The sequence below is a fragment of the Rhipicephalus sanguineus genome, chromosome 2 (assembly GCF_013339695.2).
Source record: "Rhipicephalus sanguineus isolate Rsan-2018 chromosome 2, BIME_Rsan_1.4, whole genome shotgun sequence".
Classification (NCBI taxonomy): domain Eukaryota; kingdom Metazoa; phylum Arthropoda; class Arachnida; order Ixodida; family Ixodidae; genus Rhipicephalus; species Rhipicephalus sanguineus.
In genome coordinates, this window is record NC_051177.1 from 158,741,739 (window position 1) to 158,766,879 (window position 25,141).

A 25,141-nucleotide genomic window follows, 5' to 3' on the forward strand; every position below is an offset into this window, starting at 1 on the left:
CCGCCGCAGGGAGAAGCCTTCCGACACCTAAAGGCACTTGGAATCGTCACTAATTCGGCAATACTTCGAAGCAGCCACCTTACAGAAAGACCTATATACCAACGGCCGGAGCAACTATTCGATGACAGAAAAAGAGTACCTTGCCATCATCTGGATTACATGTATGTTTCGCGCTTACCTATACGGCAGTCCCTTCAAGGTCGTGAGCCACCACGCCTTGTGTCAGTTAGCAAACTTCAAGGACCCTCCGGGGTGCCTCTCAAGCTGGAGCCTCAGATTTCTGGTACTCGGCATCATCATGTTTCACAATACAGCCCGAAAGCATTCTGAGGTAAGCTCGACGAACACAGCCTCTCGGGTGGCATAAGTGCCGACGGCTTCGCCACACATCATCGAAACGTTCCAGACTTATAAGCTTGGCAGAGTGTTTGGAAGGCAAAGCCGCCGTTGTCCCCAGGCCATTCGAGGGAGCACCGGCGTAATTTTTCTTCCAAAGCGATGTCCTCTACAGAACATCTGGCCAGCCTGAGCCAAGTCCCCTACACTGTACGAAGATCCAACGACTGGCCACCTTGGTTTTCCCTGCGTGCAGCCGAGGATACAAAAAGTACTACTAACCACACCTTACTGGCGATGTCTCTTTTAAGTGAGGACATGCCGGTACTCTGAGACTCAAGACACCGCCTACTAGGCCATCGAGAATCCTTCAGCCAATCGAACCACCTCGTCGACCCTTCAAGCAGATTGGGATTGGCTTGCTAGGACTATTTCCGACGGAAAGATCCGGCAGCAGGTGGATCGTTGTAGCTGCGGACTCTCACCCGCTATGCCGAAACCAGGGCCCTGCCCAAGTAGTGCCAACGAGGTAGCGAAGTTCGTGGAGAACATCGTACTGCGTCTCGCAGCCCCAGAAATCCTCATCACCGACGAGGGTATGGCTTTAACAGAAGGGCTAACGTAAGCGATTTCGAAATACAGCCAGACAGCTCATCAAAGGGCAACTGCCAACCAACCGCAGACAAATGGCTTCACCGAGCGTCTGAATAAAGCCCTCACCGACATGCTGGCAACGTACGTCGACGTCGAACACAAGACATGAGACGGCATGCTTGCGTATGTAACCTTTGCCTACGAAACGGTGGTACAAGCGAACACACAGATGTCACTATTGTAACTGGTTTACGGAAAGAGCCCCACAACGAAGCTCGACTCCGTGCTACACAACGTTACCGGCGAAGAAAGCCTCGACGTTACAGTCTACCTACAGCGCGCCGAAGAGGCCAGATAACTCGGCCATCTGCGCATCATGAGCCAGAAAAAGACCGAGGATGCCACGTAGAGTACAATTCCCGCGACCCTGTTTGGGTCTGCACTGCTATAAGCCGACGTGGACGTAGTGAGAAACTTCGGCGATACTTCGGGCCATACAAGGTGTTTCGCTGTCTCTGCGCTCTGGACTACGAGGTCATACCGGATAGCATTACAAACTCTCAGCGGCGCCGCACACGACCTGAAGTCGGCCAAATTGAGCGGAAGAAGACTTTTTATACGGATGAGCGAACGCGGCACTCTACGTTTTGCTTTCTTTATTAACGCACGCAGTGCTGAGTCGTCTGCTCTCGCACACACTATTAGAAGAGTTGCTGCCGCGGAGAAACGCTAGCAATGTGGCCTGTCATTTTTTTTTTTATTTTCGCTGCCTTCATGGTTCCAGCTGAAGTGTTACATGGACGATTGGCATAATTGCAGTTAAGGAGTGTTTCGAGAACAGCCTTCAATTGGCGTGGATCTGAGTGGTGTACGGTAGTTGCAGGGAGGTGGTTCCAGACGCGTGCGGCTGTTACAAAAAAAAAACATCGTTGATCCCTCCGTCATAGGAATCGGAATAACACGAAAGTAAAGCGTGCTCTTACAGAAATAACTGAATGCTTACTGTACATTGACATAAGAGAGTTTGCACAATGTATATTGATGTCTGGCAGCTAATGGCACCGCTTAACGTCTATGCACCCACTTAGATGATTGGTGGTACATCTCCATCCCGACGACTAACGTCCATGTTAAAGATTAAACAAACCCTTGTGGTAGCTGTAGTAGTTAATGGTGAATGCGTAATTAGAGAACGAGGTGCGATAGCCACAAGAGCGTCGCATATTGGACGCAGATCTTGCTCCCCATCCCGCAGCATGTTAAAATGTGATTGAACACCACGGCCGGACTAGAGGGAAACGCAAAGCGCGTCGTGCCACCTCGGTAGCCCGGCCGCGATCTTTCTCGTGGCGAGCGCGTAAGTGTGGAACGCGGTGTTACAGCCAGGTGAGGCAGGCGCGCGTCGCAGAGCTATTTTTGGTTTGTATTAGCGTGATGCTATGAGAGAGGCTGACGCTTTTACTGCGCTTGGGCAGAGGTCGCCACCTCGCGGTGTGTTAAGGTATTGACAAAATTCAACTTCTATTGAAAACGCACCGAACGGTATGGACGCGTAACGCGTTGCAGGTGCTAGCCGCGGATGCCGCAGCAATGACGAATCACTTTTCCTTACAACTCCCAGAGGTCAACACCACCTAGCCGATCGGGAGAGTGGTAGATATTAAAGGCGCGTTTGTAAAGCCTCCAGGGTATCTGACCGTGGCGCAGTGGATAGCGTGCCCGGCACCTGTTGTTGGGGACCCAGCGGTCGTGGGTTCGATGCCCGTTGACGGTACCTTTTTTTCTTTCCATCTGATCGTGTATATTTCTTGACGTCATTTCCGTGACGGAAATACGTCACTGAAGTCTTGGCGGACCACGGCATAAAACACTTTCGTGTTAAAAAAGAGCGAAGATGTATGGTAGTTTGTTCTGGCGGAGCCTACACCGCTCAAAGATTGTTTTTGTGGCTCGACAAACGATGAGCTGGGATATGACTTCAACTTGGAAAGGCGCTTGACGAAATTTTTGAAAGGCATAGCCTAGATATATGACGTCGTATTTCTAAGCCAGGCGATAAACCGGGCTAACATCTCCAGGAAGTTTATTAAATATTGATATTTCGCTCTTAATTCAAGGTTAGTATGGTGAACCCGAGATTTACGTTCGCGAACAATGCAGTGATAACAATACTCAGAGCAGATCAAATTTGACAGATCCCACGCATTGTGCGAATAGGTTTCATGCGAAAGAGTCAGCGAGAAGCCTTCTATGCTGCATTTTATGTCTTTGAGCGAAGCGTTACGAGGTGGACCGACGTGTTTTTGTAAATGAAGTAGTTGTAGGATAGGGTAGTTGTTAGCAGCCACGTGTGCATAACTGGTGTTTAAAGGGTAACGTGTGGTCTGACATAACGTCAGCGCTCTCGTTAGATCACAGACGTCACTTGTATCGAAGCTCAGTGTATGCTATGGTGCGATGGTGTGAATATCATTCGTTAGCGTATTGCGCGACGCTTGGACGTAGTCGCGCAAGGCTTGCAACAGCGCAGCTGGACGAACCTGAAGCCTAATCTTGTTGCTTATAGGTTGTTTCTAGGTGATGCTACGTTGTTTCAAGGTTGCTTCAAGATTGTTGCTAGGCTTCAGCTAGTTGACGATAGCTTGTTTCTCGGTTGTTTGTAGGCTTTAGCTGGGTGATGATAGGTTGTTTCTAGGTAGTTGCTAGGCTCTTAGCTGGATGATGATAGGTTGCTTCTAAGTAGCTGCTAGGCTCTTAGCTATGTTTTTCTAGGTTGCTTACAGGTCGTTGTTGGGCATTCGCTAGTTGTTGGTATGTTGTTTTTAGGTTATTGGCTGGTTTTGTAGGCTCCAGAATCTTCCAGCTGGCTGTTTCAAGCCTTGCGCCACTTACTCCAAGATTTTTCTTCATCCTCTTTCTCTCGCTTTCTTTCTCTCCCTCTTCCTCTCCTTCTTTCTCTGTCTCTTTCACATATTTCACGTGCTCCAGTTCGCCAAGCAGAGTTTTCGTTTGACGCTCGCGCTTGATGTACTCGGTCGTGTGGCTTTACCAATTTTCGTGGCGCATACCCACCGGAGGAGTTTTGCACGATGAAGCACAACTTACCGATAGATTAAACAGCTTCACTGCAAAGAGAAAGAAGAGAGCGCGTGGTGGTTCATGATTATGATAGTTTTTTGTACACATTATACACACCGAAGTTTTTACCTATGTACACAGCAAAGCTTTTACGTAAACTCGAAGAAAGCCACAAAACGTCGGAATGGGAGAAACAATTCGGCAGATCCCATGTCTTGTGAGAATGATTTTCATGCGAAGCAGTGAGTGAACTATGCTGCATTCTGTGGCTTTGAGCCAAGCGTTACCATGTGAGTCGACGTGGTTTTGTAAGAGTAGTAGTTGTGTGCACATCGTGGCTTTATTAGGCGCGCCGAATACACTGGCGTTTAAAGAGTAGCTTATGGTCTCACGTAACATCATCCCTCACTTCACAACACAGACGGCAGTATTATCGAAACGAAGTGCACTTTACGGTTTGATAGTGTGAATGGCACACGTTACTTTCTTCAGCGTGTGCCTCCGGGGTCGAGCAGCGCTTGAATATAGTTCGCTGAATCGTAGGAATACAAATTTAATATTCATTAGACTTCCATGAAATTGGAGCCAACACTGAAACTACAATTGACGTTAACCCGGCATGACGCCTGTACCATAGAACATATGTAATCTCATAGCTTTGTTATCAAATTAGATAGCCAGCACTGGAACCACAATAGACGTTGCACGAATATTACACCTGGTTCTTGTCTTTTTACAAGGCAATTTAAAGACGTGGCGTAGCTCTGTGCTAGAATATTTGACTGCCAATCAGAACACCTGGGTTCGATTCCAGCTGGGATCCTCATGTTTATTTGCATTGGTCGGGTCAACGCTGCTGATGCCGGTTTTATTGCGATAGCAATTACACTATCGGCGGGTTTTTGCCGTCGCCGCCACCGGCATGTCCCGTACGATGTCCAAACTGATAAGATCCTCCAGAGCTTTGTAAGCTCCGTCGCTCGGAGAGTGCATGCGATACAATCACTCCGCTCGGGAGGCCTGCCGGGCAACGCCCCACCCGTCTTTAAAGACGCCAGGCGGGGGGTGAGGATGCCGCGAGAGCAGCAACTTTGCACTTGGAATTTAAGGACGCGGTCGCGATCGCTGGCGCGCGAGCTATCTGGACAAGCGTCACAACGAGCGGCTCGTATACCCTTCTACGTGCTGCGCTCTCAACGCGAAGTGAGTATGCGGACAGCGCATTCTCTTACACCAGCGTTTTGTAGTTACGCGAGATCGAATAAAAAACAGTTAGCTGCAGCCTCAATTAGTATAACACACTACAGTTTGTTGAAATCGCATTCATTGCTTCGCCCTCACGGTGAAACTGACTTTTTTCTATGCGCTCTCGCATATAAATTACCAATATCTGTTCTCGCCGTTCGTGGAAATATATAAACTGTCAATCACATGTGGCCCATACCCGCCTGCCGTGGCTCATGGTAAAGGGTATGTGCCACACGCGTCTGCAGGAAACGCTTTGAAGACGTACGTGACGGGGTTTTCACTTTATTCATGTCATGACCAGAGAGTCGTATTTGTCAAACGTTCTTGCCCTCCCATACCAATTTTGGTCTACACCAAGTAAAGGAAGCGATGTCGAGAGCGCGGAGACATAGGCGGCTAGATAGATAGATAGATAGATAGATAGATAGATAGATAGATAGATAGATAGATAGATAGATAGATAGATAGATAGATAGATAGATAGATAGATAGATAGATAGATAGATAGATAGATAGATAGATAGATAGATAGATAGATAGATGACAACATTCCAAGTGCCTTTGGTTCGCTAAGAAATGCTCGGCATTTAAAACGAGCACCACGGTTCTGAAATAATCTTGAAATGTTAGATAGGTTAGGTTGATGAGGATGCTTAACAAAATATGCATATTCTAATTTTGGTCGAAGAAACGTAAGATAGGCATTTAGTTAAATTGATGGGGCGCGAGTCTTATGTGACTAAGTAGGAAACCCTGAGTGCGATTCGTGGAGTTAGCTATGTTAGTCACGTGGGCTGCCAATGAAGTTTTCTATATGTTTATAGGCATTCACCATTTGCCGCACCAAAATTCAATAAGGCTGAGGTCATTTTCAAGAATAGTAATATCTGCGCAGCTTGCTAAGGGACGGTAACGAAAAATTCAGCTGCAAGGAGGCGAATTTCAGAAGAGATACTAGCGGAAAGGTGATTAATATATATAAAAAGTGTTTTTTTCATAGTTTAGGAAGAAAACATCAATGGTTATGTCTAAATCAAGGCTGAAACTAATATTGTGATAAAATAAAGTATGTTGGCCGTCACATGACAGTCCCGAACGAACGCCGTGCTCACTGGCATTAAGAAAGTTATTGCTTACTAAGAACTTGACAATGCTAGAGTAGATCATATGTTCCATCAGTTTACAACAAATGCTAGTGAGGGAAATGAGTCGATAACTGCTACACAGAGATGAATGATCTTTTAGATGCGAAGCAGCTTTTGCGCTGGGCTGTGTCCATAGTTCCACTGGTGACCGTCCCACTCAGCATAGCCATCTGTGCGCGCGCTCGCGCTATGAAGTCTTCTTCCTCTTGTTCTTCGACCGCCTTGATGATAATAAGTGCAGAGCACTTTAGGCAACGTTTCTAGAAGCAGTTCAGTTTAGCAGCTCCCGAAGGCGCTTGCTCTCCGAAGTGGACGCGACGGCCAACGCAAGAACTAGCGGCAAGAACTAGTTTCATCTTGTATCATGCCTCAGCGTCGTATGCTACAACACCCATGTGACCTATCGTCGCTGCAGCTTGCGACGGCCATGACAGTCGAGATTCCGACATTTAAACTTTTGCAACAACCTCGACTGTTTCAAAAAACGATTATTTCACAAGGTATGCTTCATAAACACGAGAAGATAATCAAACATCACCTCTAATAATGTTACAATCTCACACGTCCAGCTGTCCTCTCGCACGAATGTTCCATTGCGGTCAACCTGTGTTTAGCAGCCATGGTGGGACAGTGGTTACGGTGCTCGGCTGCTGACCCGAAGGTTGCGGGATCGATCACGAGTGCGGCGGTCGCATTTTTTCTACGGAGGCGGAAATGACACTGACTCATGTACTTAGACTTGTCATCCTAAGCAAGTTATAAAATAGAGAACCGTTGTTCATTTTAGGGCGAATTCAATCTGATTTCTTAAGAAAGGCGTACAACACGAACTACGGTTGATCAAGGTACCTGATTTGCATTCCCTGAGTTCGGTTAGGCGACTTGTAGCGAAGTTAGTCTTCACGATTATGCTGGGATAGGCATTCAGAAGATATTTCTTGCAGGTCCTTGCCCTCATTCGCAGAAGTGTGACAGGTGTAGCCGCTCGTGCAACACGCGCATCAGGATGGCATTCTTCAGCTTTGTCCCTTTCACACGCTCCCTTTCACATGCTCAGTCGAAAGAACTGCTTTCCAAGCGATCACCGTTTGCAAACAATCACGCACGGAGTACGTGACGCTCCCGACGCTCAACGCGTCGCAAGCGTCACGAGCCAGGAGTAGCCGCAGGACTTGCCGCAGCGATCTAGACGCGCCAGGAGTAGCCGCTTGCGACGCCTCCGCGATTAGCTTCGGCAACGCGCCATTGAGAGGAACGGTGCGTTGCAGTATCCGATCCCGGGGACCATAGCAAGTGAAGCAAAATGGAACAGCAGCGCCGTAAGTTAACGCGTCGGCCGTGTGCGCCGGCAAGCGAGCGGAGCTGCGAAACTGTATTGGTTCTAAAAACGTTCGCTTTAGGGGCCTGCGCTGCCGTATGCTGTCCTAGCTTGGCGTATCGCAGACGAAACCATGTGTTCTGGCACGCGCTTGCGAGTTTGGGCCTGTGTAAGGGGCTGGGTAAGACGCCGTGGCCATAGAGTTTCCTAAAATGACCTAGAGGGAACTCTGGCGCTGCGATCGTTCAGCCACCATGGGAATGATGGGTATTACACGGATTTGCCTAGTCTTCGTGCTTATGGGCTTCGAACGCACCTGTGGCTTTGTTTATTGCTATGTTTTGGTTTTCTTTCGGATAAAAGAATGGATCGTTGCGAACTTCGTGACCAGATTTGAATCGGTGAGCCTAAAGAAGTTAAAGTGGTGAAGTGAAACTACTGATTTTTGCTGAACTTTGTTTTGCGACAAAGCGGATGCAGGCGACGCGGAGCCAAACGGAGCCGAAAGAACGAAGTTTAGACAAATCCGACCCATGCGCTGCTTCGCATCCCCACATGGTTCCCTTTAAGGGAGATGGTGTAACTTGTTAGGGCCTTGAACAATATTACCCACTTTCCAGTGTTCCGGCATTACTCCTGATAGTATTGACTGCTCGAATATATGGCAGAATATTGTATTTACAGTAAAGTTCGAGTTTTTGGCATTTTCTCGTTGATACCGACGATGCCACATGAAGTCACTTATAGTCATAATAACACCATTAGTCTATAACCGCCGGTGCAGGTGTGATGTCTTCAAGACGTTGAACACTGTCTTTGCCGCCTTCACCCGCAATGATCTCAGACATTCCAGAATTGTTTCTGCCGAATTGTTTCGTACGAGTGATTTTCTCTGTCCATTGTAGCGAGGATGCTCGCAAAATATGTGCTGTAGTGGCGTGAACAGCACGTGAAACACACAAGGACGTGTAACCGATGAAGGGATCCTTGTATGTTTCACTCGATGTTCACGTCGCCATGGAATACCAACTAGCCCGGTCACACACCGTGCTGTTTTGTCTCCTCGCTACCGCAGTTGTCACAAAACGGGTTTCCAGCCCTTTCGAATCGAATGGAGAATGACTTTGTGAAAGCCACTCTTAGCCATAAACGGCAAAGCAGAGCGGCATCATTTCGGCGTAGCCCAGTAGGTGTCTGAAGACGCAAACTGGTCAGGCAGTGGTGGTGGATCAACTACCCTCTAGTGTTCGTCCGAGCGAAAGATATTACTGTCAGTTTCAAAACAGACCACCCAACGACATGGACGGCAGCAGAACATGCAGCTTTTCGTGCTGAGCTTTGTGTAGTCAACCGCGAACAGCCTCGAAGATGTTTAATCTTCAGCGATTCAAGGCAGCCTTGTAACCTTTGCTATCAGCTCTGCGGCACGGTCCATACGAGCAGTTGGTCTTCGAGGTTAGGTGTCTCCTCCATACTTCGCTAGAGAAAAGGTACCACGTGACATTTAAGTGGCTGCCTAGTCATTGCGGCGCGATAGGCAATGAACACGCCGGCAATGCTGTTCGATCAGCTCTTCAAGGTGACAGGCTCGAGACAATACCCCTATCAAGGACCAATGCTGCTAGCCAACTTCGAGTAGCTGCACAAGAAGTCACCTTCCCAACTTGGAGTACAGCGAGCAGGCTAGAAGAGGATAAGTGCTGAAGATATTTGGCTGCCTCCTGACCGGGAATCGGACAGTTTTGATCGTCGTACAATGCTAATGGTTGAGAGTTATTGGGGGTTAATCGGGTTCCAGAATACTGGGTGGCTATTTCTTAACAGAGTAGGCAATTTCTATTATATGTAAAGAAAGTGTCTTCTCTGGTAATGAAAAAATACAAAAAATAGCAAACGCCCGTCTATAGCACGAAGCCACAAAGAAATCCGCACGGATTTGTCAGATAGGAAGCTTCTTAGTTGCCGAAAAAGTTAGTCCTGCTGTTGGGATTGAACTTGGGACCAACGCCTGTCCTAGGCTGTCTCTCAACGAATACAGGTAACCAGGAATCTAGCAATTGTCAGCGCGAAAAGGAATTCATCGACGCTCGAAGCAGATGGACACTCATTGCAAATCAGCTCTGCGGAATTCCGCAAGGTGGTGGAAGAGTGACGAAAGTGAAATTGACAGCCACTTGACTGTGGCACGAAGACAGAAGGAAATGCGCACGGATTTCCTTGTTGGATTTCCTTGTCAATTTTCATTCTTAACAGTTCCGCCACCTTGAGGGATTCCGCTGAACTGATTTGCAGTGTATTAGTGAATTTTTCACTCTTTTTCTGTGGCATAGTAGTTGATCCACGTGCACGCGTTTTTTGAGCATTATTTGAGCGTTAGTCGATCGAAAGAGCTTTTTCTCTGTTTATTGTTTAGCCGTTTCAGCGGGACGATTTCATGCACAGCAGTAGCGCTTGCAACGCTGCTTGTTTTCCAGTGCAGTCGCAATTAAATACGCGTTTTGCGCGAGTGCGCGACTTGAATGAGCCACGACCGCCCTGTAATACTACCGTAGCGTTCCAGCACGGCCGTGAATCGGTATATCATCACGCGGGATCCACATGGCCTACCCTGGAGAAAGAAGAAACAATGTAGAAATTCTTTGTAAAAACTAAGCCAAAACTTAGAAGCAAAATGAAATGCCCGACGCAAGGGGTGGCAGCTTCGCTGCCCGATGGATTTCACAGCCTGCAACTGGTTGGAATTTGTTTACAGTACGCAACAAAAGAAGTTGTCCTTATCTCATCCTATACAGATAACTTTTGATGTAATATTGTAGGAAAGAACATACTGCTTAACCATGATGCTAATACAGAGATATATTGCTTAAGAGCAGTGCCTAATTGAAATCCGTAAATTGATATTCTTCCGTTTTATTACTAGCAATTTAGTTGCACATCCTAATTTATCTGTTAAACGGCGGGCCGCTGAGCATGCGTACATCTATTACCTCTGTTTTCTTTAGCTTTCTGAAGAGCCATACATGGTGGAAGCATCTGGCTACAAGAAAACGAAAAATATTCTTTATGGACCTACTATAGAAAAGTTTATGAGTTACGTTGCGCAGCAAGCCTATTTTATCACATCTGACATTATATTTCTTCTTACAGGGTGAGTAATGCACATAGCTGCATATTTTTGATTGCGAAATTTTTCGGTGTGTTCTTCATCGGTCATCCTACTTTAGGAAGACAGCCAAATGACACAATACACTAAGCTAATTGTTACATAAAGCTCTTGATTTGACAGGTTCTCGTCGTACAATTGAGTCAATCAGCACATAATTTTGCAATTTTTCGGCATCACTTAAGGCAGTCATTAGCCAGTCATTGAAATGTATCCAGCTTGCAGGGAAGCGGCTGGACAATACTGTCCCGCAACGTCCAGCACCAACGTCACTGCAAAACTACTCTGAAGTGTGACTTGAATCAGACTTGTACACGGCACCGAAAAAAAAGTAATTCCCTAAAAGTGCTGCGGTAAAATGCTTATTTTATCAGAGTGACCAATGATTACCTATTTAACGTAACTGGTTATGAAAAGTTCTTGTCTTCTACCCATCCTGCACGACATCTATTTTTATGTTTCATTTAGATATGCAAGTACAAGCAAACCTCGTTGACAGACCAGTAATCAATATAATTCTGTTCGCTGACGAAAGATTTATGATTTTTCAGAAATATGAAAAGTGCCTTGTTCTTGCTGTTCAATGAATTTTCAATGTCTTTCGGAAGTCTTCTGAAAGACTGAAAATTAGTTGGGAAGCTCCATCGAAGAAGAGCATATCAGGCTGTATTTTACTGCAGCATGTTTGTTCACAGTACACGTGCAGGTCAGACTAGAACATATTGCCTTACACCATCGCGCACTGAAAGCTTGTAGAACGAGCCATCGCGATAAAATGTTTGCATTCGCGATCAGCAAATCTGGTGAGCACTGGAAGTCAAACAGTTTTCATCAGCCAGCCAAAGTTTTGGAATGCGGGAACTATCCCTGTGACTTGATTTCTTACATTGGACTCTTAGGGTAAGTCTCAAGGAACAACCACAAGCTGGGAAAGATATGTAAAAGTAAAACAATTTGCAAGCAATTCGTTATTTGCATCAAGTTTCGGAAATACTATAAAAATGGATTTGAATACAGAGTAAATGCAGTTTTCGCTGTACCGTGCAAGTTGTCGTGCGTATCCCCGCAAGAGAAGAAATCAGGGGAAAAAAAAGATGTGAATTGAGTTTATTTCGCAGTTCGCCAACACACTAGTGAACTTTTGTACACGATCCCCTCAAGTTGCGATAAGTTGAATATTAAAGGAAGGGAAGGTGTTTGACAGACCGTGCGCGTGAACAACATTTCAGTGTTATAAGTAGAGACCGCATTTTAGGCAAATGCCTATGTTTTAGGGGCGAAGTTCCTTAAGCCGTGGGTCTGTCCTTCCTCTGTGACCGGTTTGTAACCACTCGTCAACGTCATCTTTTTCTACTGCATACCAGAACCCGCGCTTCTCACGAGCTAGTATGCAGTTCTGGTATGCAGTAGCAGAAGAAAACGTTGACGAGTGACTCTCGTGCGTGTTCGCCTGTGTGGCATTCTTTCTTCTTTACTGCGCGCGTTCTGGTATGCAGTAGAAGAAGAAGACGACGTTGACGAGTGACACTCTCGTGCGTGTTCGCCTGTGTGGTGTTCTCTCTTCTTTACTACGTCGTGGGTCTGTCCTTCCTCTGACCGGTTCGTAACCACCTAGTTGTATGACTCACTCAGCAGGTGGCGCTAGTGAGTGACGTCATGATGACGTCACTCGCACGTGACTGACGCAATTAAAGGCAATTGCTCTTGACGCGCTTCCTCTTTCGCAGCGAGTCACCGGATGGAGCAGGTGGCTGTAGACAGTAGACGAACAAAATAAAGGAACAAAATAAAAGCTGATGTGTATATACGCACACAGTCTCACGTCTTTCTTAATGATCTAATGGGCGAACTTTCACGGGAGGGTTACGGTTTTACCGATGATCTCCCCCTCTCGAGCTTCGCCCACTTATCATCATTCATTCCGTGGATATGGCGTGATTTTTTTCTGAGTGTTTTATTGCCCACTTTGATTTATGAGCATAAGTTAGTGGTTAAGAAGGGCTTTTGTAATGTTTTTATAGGGCCTTTGAGTGCATATTTTTGGCGTTTGGGCCTATATTTATATTGGTTCCTACTAATGCCTATTTTCAAAATTGGTAATTATCTCGACACTATTTAACCTTAAAATGTTGCTTTCGAGTGCAGTTAGAAACCGTTAGTCATCTTACCAGGTAACAATGAGTGTTAAGACCTCTATGGCGTTCAACCTAGTCCCCTAGTTCAACCTAGTTTTCCTCTATTTTTGAATGTTAGCGAGAGCTACACGCCCGCCTTCTCGAGGGCTCCAAGGAGCAGCACTAGCAGCCAACGCGCCTCTTGCTCTCGTGTATCTTGCAGACGCGTGAAACCAAATTGAGTGCGCGCTTGAACCGCCCAATTATTAACACCTGGGGCCTAAGATGCTCAGAAAATATCAAACTACATGGACAAAGAGAATGCATTACCAACTCGCCCAACACTCTATCCGTCTGAGAACAATAACTTGAACGAGCTCGGGGCAGGTTAACCGTTGGAATAAAACGCGTGCGTTTTACCTACGTGCGAAGTACCTTCTAAGCAGTTTCCCACAGCAGCTGTCATGGAAGGCATTTATTTGTTCGTCCTTTGCACGTTTTCAAATTCAGCATAGCATGAAGTAGAGGTTGAGCTAATAGATCTTGTTGTCTAGTTTCAGAAAAAAAATCACAGCATATCCACGGGGTGAATGATGATGAGTGGGGCGAAGCTACGGAGGGAATCATCTGTAAACCTTGAAACTCTTCCGTGAAATGCGCCCAGTACATAATATAAAGAGTGTGAAACATCGTGTATATATTAAACATCAAAGTTTTATTGTACTGTTGGTTTACGTGGTCCCTTCATTATCACTTGTGATCGGGTGAAATGCAAGGAAGAAGTCCGCTCCCGAGCGAAAGAGCGCCAAGAGCGACCGCATTCCCCGCTCGCCCTGTGCGAATTAAAGGCAAGGCTAGAGGGAAGAAAGGTCGCGCGTTTCCACGACGCGAGGTCGGTAGCATGCCCAACGAAAGCCAACGGAACGCGATCGTGCAAGTGCTCCGGCTTCTCATCGCCTCATGGTTCCATTTAGCGTCCCAAAACCAATATATTGCTCAAGGTGTGCCTTGCGTTTTTCGTAGAAATAATTTCTTATCATGTACATTAAGACGGAAAGTTGAAAGCTCACTAGAGTGTATCGCCCGCAAAGTATGTCTTTTAGTGTGATTTAGCTCTCGTACGGCAGGGGTCCTCGCGCCGTTGCCGGTCCACCTCGCCCGTTGACGATCGGGAGAGGTGGCTACATACAACTACTACTACTACACTTTAAGAAAAACATCTGGCGTTCTTTCGTTCTGCTTTTACAAAACATCTGGCGTCTTTCGTTGGTTTATTTCATCAATCAACGGCGTTTTGAACAAAATTTTTATTGTTTAATCACGCACAGGAGAAATCTCACCAGGCACTACCTTGGAGGTAAACAATGGCTGCTAATGGGAATGAGAGACAGAAGAAGTCGGCTTTTAGCTAACACTTACACTTCTACTTCTACTAACGTTTCCTACTGGAACATGCCAATGGCTGCTAATGGGGAATGAGAGACAGAAGAATTCGGCTTTTAGTTAACGCGCACGCTGCGAATTTTTTATTGTTCAACAACGCACAGGAGAAATCTCCCACCGGCACCACCTTGGAGGTCAAAGCGTAAGACTTGTTACGCACTACTACGATGACTACGAGGGACGAACGGGTGCCGCCTTAAGGAGCTTCGCCCCTAAAAATACGCATGTTGTGAGCTTACTCCTACTTTCGGATACCTTTCGGATACCTAGCGCTCTTGTAGTGCGTAGTTGTTACGCACGACAAGAGCACTGGAGCGCAATAATAGTGCGCGTATCGTGGATTGATATCGGTTTCATTGCGTTTGTGAATGTTCGGAAGCATTCCTACGGTTACACGGTATTTTTCACTAAGCTTATTATGGTTTAAAAGTATTCTAATAAGTTTACTTAGGAGAAAGAAGTGCACTGCATGTGCGCAATATCAGCAACCAGATTACATTTCAAGATCTAGTAAATACAGCATGCCTTCTAGTGTCTCTCTCTTAATGTTTATTTGTTTTTAAAGAAACACATTTATTCAAAGCCGCCCACTTTTACTACCCCTGCCGCCTCTACTTCCCGCAGATATAAAGGTATGTTGCAATGTTACCCAGTGTAAATTCAAATAAATGTGGGGTATCTATACACCTACAGGCCTTAAAACCAGACTATGACCAGAAAAGCTGAGTTAGGCGTCTTTTTGTAGAGGTGCAAGAAAATAAAAGGGCGCTTAGTTCAAAATGGGTTATATTGCAGTAATTAATAGCAAACGTTTTCTTTTGGAACGTTTGTTGTGAGCACTGATTCCCCTCATTCGCTTGCAGAGTGGCTTCCGTTCCTTTTGCTTTGGCCGATGGGCAAAGATACTCGGTGCGGCATATGGTTTCAGTTTTCTTTTACACCCGGTGTCTTGCAGTATTATTTACTGGAACTGCTCAAAAGCATTGAAGACATCTCACGGAATGTTTCGACGAAGGAGCCTTGATTGACCTCGCGCATAGCAGTGCGGCAAAATGCGGCAAGGTTGGGAAAAATTACAAGTTCAAAACTGTCCTTTCCTTCTGAGCTTTCAGTGCTGCAGCCACCGGGCGAAATAAACAAACGTGGTTGTATTGGGGTCCCTAACTATTTATTGTGAGAAATACGGGGCGTGATTCCGCAATCATTACTACGCAGAAATCTACAGCGTAAATAATGCCGAAACAAAACTACCACTGGGTCAATCCATTTCAAATCAACCAGTGTTTTTCCGACAATCATAAATATGGCTGAAAAAATTTCTACGTCTTTTTTTAAATGCGAAGCATTTCTTAGCGAACTTCTGCGACTTTGAGCGTATCTATCTATCTATCTATCTATCTATCTATCTATCTATCTATCTATCTATCTATCTATCTATCTATCTATCTATCTATCTATCTATCTATCTATCTATCTATCTATCTATGTATCTATCTATCTATCTATCTAGCCGCCTACGACTTTGTGCTCTCCTGGTCGCTTGTTTCATCAAATGCGCACCAAAATTGGTATGGCCTAACATGACTGTATGACGAACATAAATGACAAGTCATAACATGAAAATCCTGACACGCATGTCATGTACAGCATGATTTACATGCTACGCTCATGGTGCACTGGCGGCCGTTTCGCTAGTTTGATATACACCAAAATTGGTATCTTGCGACGTGACTGTGTGACGAACATAAATAACACGAGTTAACGTGAAAATCATGACACGCATGTCATGCACAGCATGACTTACGTGCCACGCTCATGGTGCGCTGGCGGCCGTTTCGCTAGCTTTATATACACCAAAATTGGTATCTTGCGACGTGACTGTGTAATGAACATAAATAACACAAGTTAACATGAAAATCATGACACGCATTACATGTACAGCATGACTTACGTGCCACGCTCATGGAACGCTGGCGGCCATTTCGCTGGCTTGGTCTTCCCCGAAATTGGTATTGCGCGACGTGACTGTGTGGCGAACATAAAAACACGAGTTAACATAAAAATCATGACACGCATGTCATGTACAGCATGACTTACGTGCCACGATAATGGCGCGCTGGCGGCCGTTTCGCTAGCTTGATCTACCCGGGAATTGGTTTTGCGCGACGTGACTGTGTGACGAACATAAAAACACGAGTTGACATGAAAATCATAACACGCATGTCATGTACAGCATGGCTTACGTGCCACGCTCATGGGGTGCTGGCGGCCGTTTCGCTAGCTTGATATACACCAAAATTGGTATCTTGCGACGTGACCGTGTGAGGAACATAAATAACACGAGTTAACATGAAAATCATGACACGTATGTCATGTACAGCATGACTTGCGTACCACGCTCATGGGGCGCTGGCGGCCGTTTCTCTAGCTTGATCGACCCCGAAGTTGGTATTGCGCGACGTTACTATGTGACGAACATGAATAATAGGAGTTAACATGAAAACCATGACACGCATTTTCCTCAATAACATACAAGACGATGTATGCAGCTCTTTGCTGGCTGCTTCGCATTACATCGATTCTCACAATACGTGGAATCTGCCGGCTTTTTTTGAAGTTCAAAGCTACTTCTGCTCGCTTATTTCCGCTTCCAAAACTTTTCCGCCTATTTTTGAGTCTGTATTTTTGCGCCAACTGAGCTATAGGGCATCAAACAACAATTTTTTTCAAAGCCCTTTTTGGTGGTGTACTTAAAAATGATGCTTGCAGCAAGCTAATGAACCGATGTAACTAAAAAATGATGACTTCTTTATGTATATTTATTTTTCGAGGGCTTATGCCACGAGCAAAACTGAATAATGTTCCGAAATTTGAGATTTTTTTTTCGGGAACGGGGCAAATTTTCAAGGCGTAAATAACGTATGTATTGGTGGCCTGTTGAACATGCTATAAATGAAAAATAAGTTAAGTGCTGAAGATATAGCGAATTGTCTGGAAATATTTTTTTGAAGAAAGCACTGTATTCAACATAAAAAAACACGCTTTGGTTGTGGGACTAAAATATGCATTACACCTCATCAAAAAGCTTTACGTATCAGCTAAACATGGGAAGTTACAAGAGGGTATTATTTTTTAAACTTGAGAAATATTTTTCTGAAATTTTGTATCCACCAGATTTTCGCCGACGCAACACAAGCGGAATGAAGTATTTGCAACGGTGATCATCAGGCCAAACCCACTGAGCTGGGATGCAGACGGCATTCCAGCTCAGTGGAATGGGATGCCGTCTTCAAAGCTGTCGAAAACAAAACGGGGTTATCATCTGTGTTTTTAGTGCCAACAAGGGCACGCTACAAGCAATGGGGCCGATGGAAATGTTCGACGAATGCACTTGACTAGGGTTCGTAAGCAGTCGTGCAAAAGCGCCTCGTTCCGAGAAGCTCTAGAAGTTTGTTGGAAAGTGCCGAGGGGACATGCTGGCCGCTCTTAGTCGCTATCGTACATGACCAGCCGAATGGGACTGTCAACGCAAACGCGAAAGGTGCTGCAACTGTTGGCACTATGATGTCAGATATGATGTGGCTTCTTGCCACCGTGTCTTACGGTGCTTCGATGGGCGTTTCCTAGTCTTTATGGCGCAGCGTCTGCTACTGCGCGGGTGCCATATTTGTGCTCACGGCGCCTCACTGCTCTACGACGGCGCGGCTGAGAGGCGCGGGAGGCTGGCCGAAAAATTGCGGTGCGACGGCATCACCCCCTTCAAAGAGTTGCAACAACCTAAGGGTTGCGCAAGCATCGCCTGGTCGATAGAATGTGTAGACATCCGGGCGTTGGCTGCCTGATGATATTGCGTATTCACAAGTAAAGAGAAACAAAGGTACGTCTACAATAAGAACTCGTATATTTAGGCAAAAGCGTTTCGAGGCGAACGAGGCAGCAGCGACGAGGCGACTGACGTAACTTCGATGCGGCCGCTGTGTCTACAACGCACGTGCTTGGCGCGTAAACGGAGACGATCGGCCAAGGTCAGAGATGCGCTGGCTTTAACTCGAGTTCACAGGCCGCACTCGGCGCCCGAACAATAAACACTACACCATGCGAACGGGGACTCCGAGCCCCGAGCACACTTGCTCGGCGCTGTTGCTATAGGGAACCCAAGGACAAGTTTGCGGCGCGACGACAGCGCCGCGCCAGCCGCGCTGCGGCTCTGTCGGAACGCTCTGAACCTTAGGCGCGGCCGACTCAGCCCCTTTCACGGTAGCGGTAGCGCATGTGCGCACGCGTTTTTCTCTCGGTGCGGGTAACTGGGGGGCCGTCAGCTGGGTACGTTAAACCGAGAGGCTTGCTGTGCGAAGCTGCGCGTTTCCGCGATGGCAGAAGCTACCCCGCGGAAGCGCAAGTGAGGTCCGAAGTATTGAGGCTTAGTGGCCAGCCACAACAGTGCAGACAACACCAAGGCACGCGATTCACGTGTTAAACTGTATCGGTTCCCGGGCGTGTCGCACGAGAAATAAAGGCGGCAAGCGTGGATAGCTGACAGCGCTGTCTCGCCTTCTATTTTGGCTGTCTGAGTTCATCGCTTTCGTTCGTTCCGACTACCTGAATAGGTAAGTAACGCGGCGCATGCAAGCAGCGACTACACTAATGATTACTCGCTGTCTTCTCGCATTGTTAAAGTCCAGTTACGGTTGTAGGTGAAGCAACTTCGTGTTTTGATTCCCCGTGCTCGTGAGACCTACTCGTCGTTGTTGAACGTTCACATTCGCGTTATACCGTTAGCGTTGCGCGGTTTGTTGAATACAATTGAACTCGGCATATTGTCAGAAGTTCGGCGCCTCCATTTCACGCGTCGGGAAGGCTGCTTTATCACGCCGGAACGGACGTCTGCGCATTTTCAGCAAGCTTTGACATCGTTCTGCAGGTTTGCTTTGTTTTTGTCACTTTATTAGGGTGATATATATTTAACCGCTAAATATAACTGGGACTTAATACGTGCTTTGCAATTGCAACCTTGCAGTAATACCTTCTGATGTTGTGCGATTTTCTAGCCGCGTTCACGCAACAGGTTTTATACGCCTGTCAAGTCGATATCATAAAAAGAGACTGCAAGCATGACGCGAGAACCGGAAAAACGAGGCGAGCAGTTCATCTTGCTTCACAGTGGTTAAAGCTCAGCTAGCTGCCTCGTGTCTTAATCGGCGGGTGATTCTCCAGCGGCACGGAGGACTTGACTCTAACCTTCTCAGGAAGCAGTGCCATGGCCGTATAATCTTTTTTTCGCACGCCGCAAGCATTTGTTCACGAAAGTACACGGCTGCTACTGTGAGCATGCCATATCAAAACAACAATCATATGATTCGTAGTCCACGCCGCAGAACATCGATGGCGTGTACGGCTTCATTTCGGAGTGCATGTGGACCATTATTCATCTTTAAAATGACAGAATGAGATTTACCTCGAGTTATACGTCCTACACGGTGTAATCGCGACTTGGGAAATGCATTTCGTTTTGAGTCGGGCGTCGTTGTCGTCGATCGTCTGCTCTTCACCGTTAACGTCATTGACGAGCCTTTCTCATTTTATCATGTTCGCTTTTCGGAAGTGCCAATCAACCTTGAAAATCCTTTTGAAGCCGCACTGCAAGCGCTACATTGTGAGCCGCCGCAAGTACACCGCGAGAGCTCTGCACGTGCAAAGAAGCGAGCAGCAACGCGGTGGAGAGAAGGGAAAACGCGGGCTGCTTACACCCCAGTTTCTCTTTTTCTGCCAGAGATGGCGCTGCGTGTCAAGAGCAGCAGCGCCGTTAAGCGTTGCTTGGGAAGCCTCTATAGGCCCCCCGCTAGTGAAGGAGCCCGCTGACAGGAGGGAGCCTGAACGATAGAGAGCGACGCTCCCTGGTTGCAGCGGTGGGAGGGGGTGAAGAGTGCGATGAAGTGGTGGGAACGGAGGCAGAAGGTGCTGCGCAATCTGGAATACCACGGCCCAGAGGGTCCTCGACGATGACTGCTTTAAGGCGGTCGATAGACACGGTATCATGACGACCGTTTAAATCCAGCGTGTAGAGCTTCTCATGGCGCTTGATGATGCGGTAAGGTCCATCGTAAGGGCGCTGCAAAGGCTTTGGGACTACGTCGGGGCGCACAAACACGTGTGTCGCCGTTTCTTAGTCAGGAGTACTGTGCGGGCGTCGAGTACGCTCGCTAGGCGCTGTTGCTATAAATGCAGGGTCAACAGATGTCAGCATGTAGCAGTAGCCCTTCGAAGGTGGAAGAGTAAACCCACCGGAAGCAAAGGAGGCCAAGCAGCATTATTAGGTCAAAATGCAGCCCGTCCAGGTTTTCGACAGCTAGAAACTGGATTTCAAATGAATTCAGAATAAGTTCTTTGTAAAATATAAAACGCAGAAGAACTTCACCGTAACATATAACTGAAATAAACCCTTTCCCATCAGGGTAAAAATGCGTGATCTGATGTATCCGATCTTCCACAGATAAAGTAATGCGAACCCCAGGGGCAATAAAAACCTGTCTCAAATAAAAAGCGATCTTTTCGAAAACGTCCGGGATGGCAATGTGTCCAAATGTAATTTAAAAAACAATGTTTTCACACTTGGCTGAATTTCCATTTGCTTAACCCTTTAGCAAACATCTCGTCCTTTGCATCCACTGTTTATTGAGCTATGCATAGGGTGAATTCAGAAAGGCCGTTGGTGCATGTCCGGCAACCTCCTTTAATTTCGCAGCAAAAAAAAAATATATATATATATATATATATATGTGTTTGGCTGCCCGAGTCCCCTGAACAACAGCAATCGTAGTTTCGCGAAGCAAAATATTTGGCATCATCAAAAGTGATCTGCTGGACCACGCTTAAAGGGGCCCTGCAACACTTTTCCAAGTAGCCATGGAATGACTTCGTTAAAGGAGTTTATTTCCTCCTTTATTTATTTATTTATTTAGAAAATTATTTAGAATCCGTCCAGTACGAGCGGAGTTGCAAAGATTTGTCACACGCTGTAATTGCTTTCTCTCTTCTGCAGTCCTGACAAAAGCACTGGAAGCTAAGCAGGGAGGGTTGGCACGGGCGAAGAATGTACATCAAGCGCGCCTCGTGACATTGAGCACTTTTTCTTTTTCTTTTCTTCGAACGCGCGGCGTACATTCACTTCGATCGCGTGCGTGCGGCGGCAAGTGACGGCCTCCGCCGGCGGCCGCAGTAACTACCGAGTGCGCCATGTTCAAACCAGCCCATGGCGCGAAATTTGTGTCAGTGACGCCGTAAGCATTATTTCTGTCTAGAGAAAGGGAAGCGCTTTTTAGCTGAATATGAGAATTTAATGTAAATTCTATCTATGTCTGGCTTATATTGTCTGGTTCTCGTGTTATCGGAAGCCTCGACCGCCGATCCCGCTGGAAAGAACGTGAACGACAACACGGCGATTCTGCCCGAAAACAGCCTTCCAGCGACGGCTGCTACCTAGAAAGAAAGAAAGAGAGAAGGAAAGAAAGAAAAAAGGAAAGAAAGAAAAAGAAAGAAAGAAAGAAAGAAAGAAAGAAAGAAAGAAAGAAAGAAAGGAAAGAAAAGAAAAGAAAAGAAAGAAAGAAAGAAAGAAGAAAGAAAGAAAGAACAGCTGTACGTAAGGCACGGCCATGCCGATCTTCGCGTGCCCCGTTTTCTTCGAATGCTGAATGGCTCCTTCCGCACTTTCGTGACATGCATATATATTTATCAAAGTACATGCACAAAAAGAAATCTAAATTTGTGCGCTGATTTTACAGTCCCTTCATCGTTATTAGGCGAACATAGTTTGTGAAATGTGGCAGTAGCACCACTGAATTTCTCACAACGTTGAGCATTGTGACAATGTTGACCTTGGCCCGTAACGGTATTACTGCAGTTTCAACAGCTGCCAATAAGAAAAGACTGCCGCATCTGCGCAGAGTCAGGTTGCCAATTTGCTCATTTTCTCTTTGGAATTTTTATAAAAGGCCGCGGGATTGAATCCCGGCCGCAATTCTAATGAGGCGCGATGCTAGAGGCTCGTGTAGTTAGGTGCACTTTAATGAATCCCAGGTGGCGAAAAATACCGGAGCCCGCCGCTACAGCGCCCCGCTATTCATATCGTGGTTTCGGGACCCAAATTCCAGTATTTATTATTCTCGCCACCTGATGCAATTTACGAATCAAAAGAGGAACACTCGCTACTCCTTTCATACTACTCTGGCAAGGCAAAGATTAGCAGAGATATTGAACAGCCCACACAAGACGCAGTATTAGTAATAGTAGCAGGTAGCAGCAGCTGATCATGAATGATTTCTTGATTAGCAAAAAGTATAGTTGCGTTTTGAGGCATCAGGAATCTAGTTCCAAGTGGTACATACCACTATAGTGTCTACCACTGCTCTTGCCTGCGTTCAGAACAGTTGCGTTCCTCCTCATCGCCTACTCCTGTGGCAGGAAGATGCGAAGGCTTGTGTTCCAGTCGATTAACACGTTATTGCTGGCATCGAATAACCACTGTTGTACCTGCGAAGGTTCGGAGCATGGCTCAGAGACCAGTTTGGAACGTGAATCATGAAGAATAATGTACCCTACTGAGCTGTTAATAATAAGTTTTGTTTTTAACACGAAAGTGTTTTATGCTGGGGTCCACCAAGATTTTCATGACGTATTTCCGCCACGGAAGTACGTCAGCAAAATGAACGCCATCAAATGGCAAAGAAAAAAACTATAAGAAAAGTTCCGCCTACAGGAGTCGAACTCATGACCTCTCGGTCCACGACGATGGCTGGCGGGCGTTTAGCCCGCTGAGCTAACGCCAAACACATAACGAATGCTACATGAACGCGCCTTTTATCTTTCACACTTTTCTCTCAAGTGCTCTTGCATGGATGGATGGATGGATGCTCTGAGCGTCCCCTTTATAAAAGGGTGGTGACATGTGTGCCACCAGGCTCGAAAAACAAAACAAAAAAAATTGCTGCGTATCTGCGTGCTTCGCTGCAAATGTCGTCTAAAGACGATAGAAGAGGCGCTGCGTGAGATATGGACGCCATCTGGCAATACGTCGGGGAACATGAGTGCTGTGTTGCGGGCTGGTAGTACCGGTGCAGCAGCAGGCGAAGACCGGCGGTGACCAACGCAACCGGCGGGGACGCCAGCCAGGCCGAACACACGGTTTGGCGTGAAGCGCTGAAGCAGAAGAAACGTCCGCACTCAACGAGTACTCTCCACACACTCTTTTATTTGCACGTCGCCTGGGTAAAACAGGAATGCCAGAGCGGCGCCCCATGGCATTCGTACAGTGCAATACAGAACCGAAACCGAAACACAACAATGAGCTCGTGCAGAGGGCACGGAGGAAGGCAAGTTTCAGCGCAGTCGCATTTTCAGCAAAGGTTCAGGAACTAGGGTCTTTAGAATTACGTATGTGTGCATTTTCTATTAAAGGAACACACCACTCAATACTTACCTAGTGATGTTGCGCCTGAGATATGCGTGTTTGCTTTTTGATCGACAATGTGCACAAGTATGAACCTAGTCAGCCGTTCAAGATGGCTGGCCCTTGGGCTAGTGGTTCAACTTTGGCCGAGTGGCTGAATCGAGGGACGTGCCGACAAACAGAAAGACAGAAAGACGGACCAAAATTTCTGCGTTTAAGTATCCCAAGAAAGACTATCGTCTTTAAAAAGGCGCCGTTGTTGCGACCGTCCCAATCGGCGCGTTTACAATGGAAGTGTAATTTTATTTAACACACCGCGAGGTGGTGGCTTTAGCCCTAGCCTCGCTCATAACATCCATCCATATAAAAAAATATCTCTCCGACGCTCGCCTGGCTGTCGCACCGCGTTCCCCGCTCGCCCTCTTAGAAATAAAGGCCAAGCTAGAGGGAAGACATGACGCGCGTAGCGTTTCTCTTCGAGTTTCACGACACTTTGAAGGAGTGCATATCGAGTATCAGTGTTTATTATGTGCTTTTTGATGCCATCTTTGTGCGGGATTCACCTTATGCGGTGTCCAAGTATATGTTAAGAACTTCATCTAGCGCAAGGGTTAAACCATGATCATGCGCATTAGTCATCGGTACGGAGATGTGCCGCTAGGTATCAACGTAGGTGCGTCTACATAAAGCGGTGCTATATCTGCCAAGCAACAGTAGACATTCTACAAGTTCTGATATACCAATGCACTATAAACAGTCAACTAGTTATGTGACGACGTGTTTCACTTTCGTGTTATACCGATTCCTATGACAGAGGGATCAGCCATCTTTTTCGAAGTAGAGAAGACACTGACTGCAGAAAACAAAGATAGATTTTAGCACATGCTTCATACATAGGGTACTTGTTGCATGATCATTCTGGCCGAACAGCGCGAAGACCGCGAAGTGAAGAAACAGGACACAGCACTGCGTCCTGTCTGTAGATTTTAGGTCAAATGGCATTTTCCGCTGTGAAACTGACTCGCTCATAGTTGCGACTTAAATATTATGAGGAAACAGAGTCACTCCCGAGCCAACACCAATTTTTAGGAGCGAAGCTCATTAGTTCCACACCACTCCGCGCCGTCGAAGCTCCCTTCTCTTAAGCATCACTTTAGGTTGCAGTGGCCGGCGATATAAAGTAAATGCTTAGGCCTTGAGCGGTTCGGTTCTAGCGCACCAGAATTACGAGGTTGAAAGGAATAAGCTCTGTGCAAAACT

At 46.5% G+C, this 25,141-nt stretch overlaps 1 protein-coding gene across 2 annotated transcripts in view; it reads left to right on the forward strand.

The window, feature by feature from the left end:
• LOC119383839 (venom metalloproteinase antarease-like TtrivMP_A) overlaps positions 1-25,141 on the forward strand; it is a gene marked incomplete at its 3' end in the record, with an annotated part of 117,927 nt that overhangs the window by 70,436 nt on the left and 22,350 nt on the right. Inside the window, 1 exon segment of one of the 2 annotated variants that reach the window (XM_037652118.2) lies at positions 10,722-10,867. Within the exon segment in view, the coding sequence (XP_037508046.1) occupies positions 10,722-10,867 (146 nt within the window). 2 annotated transcript variants of the gene reach the window in all.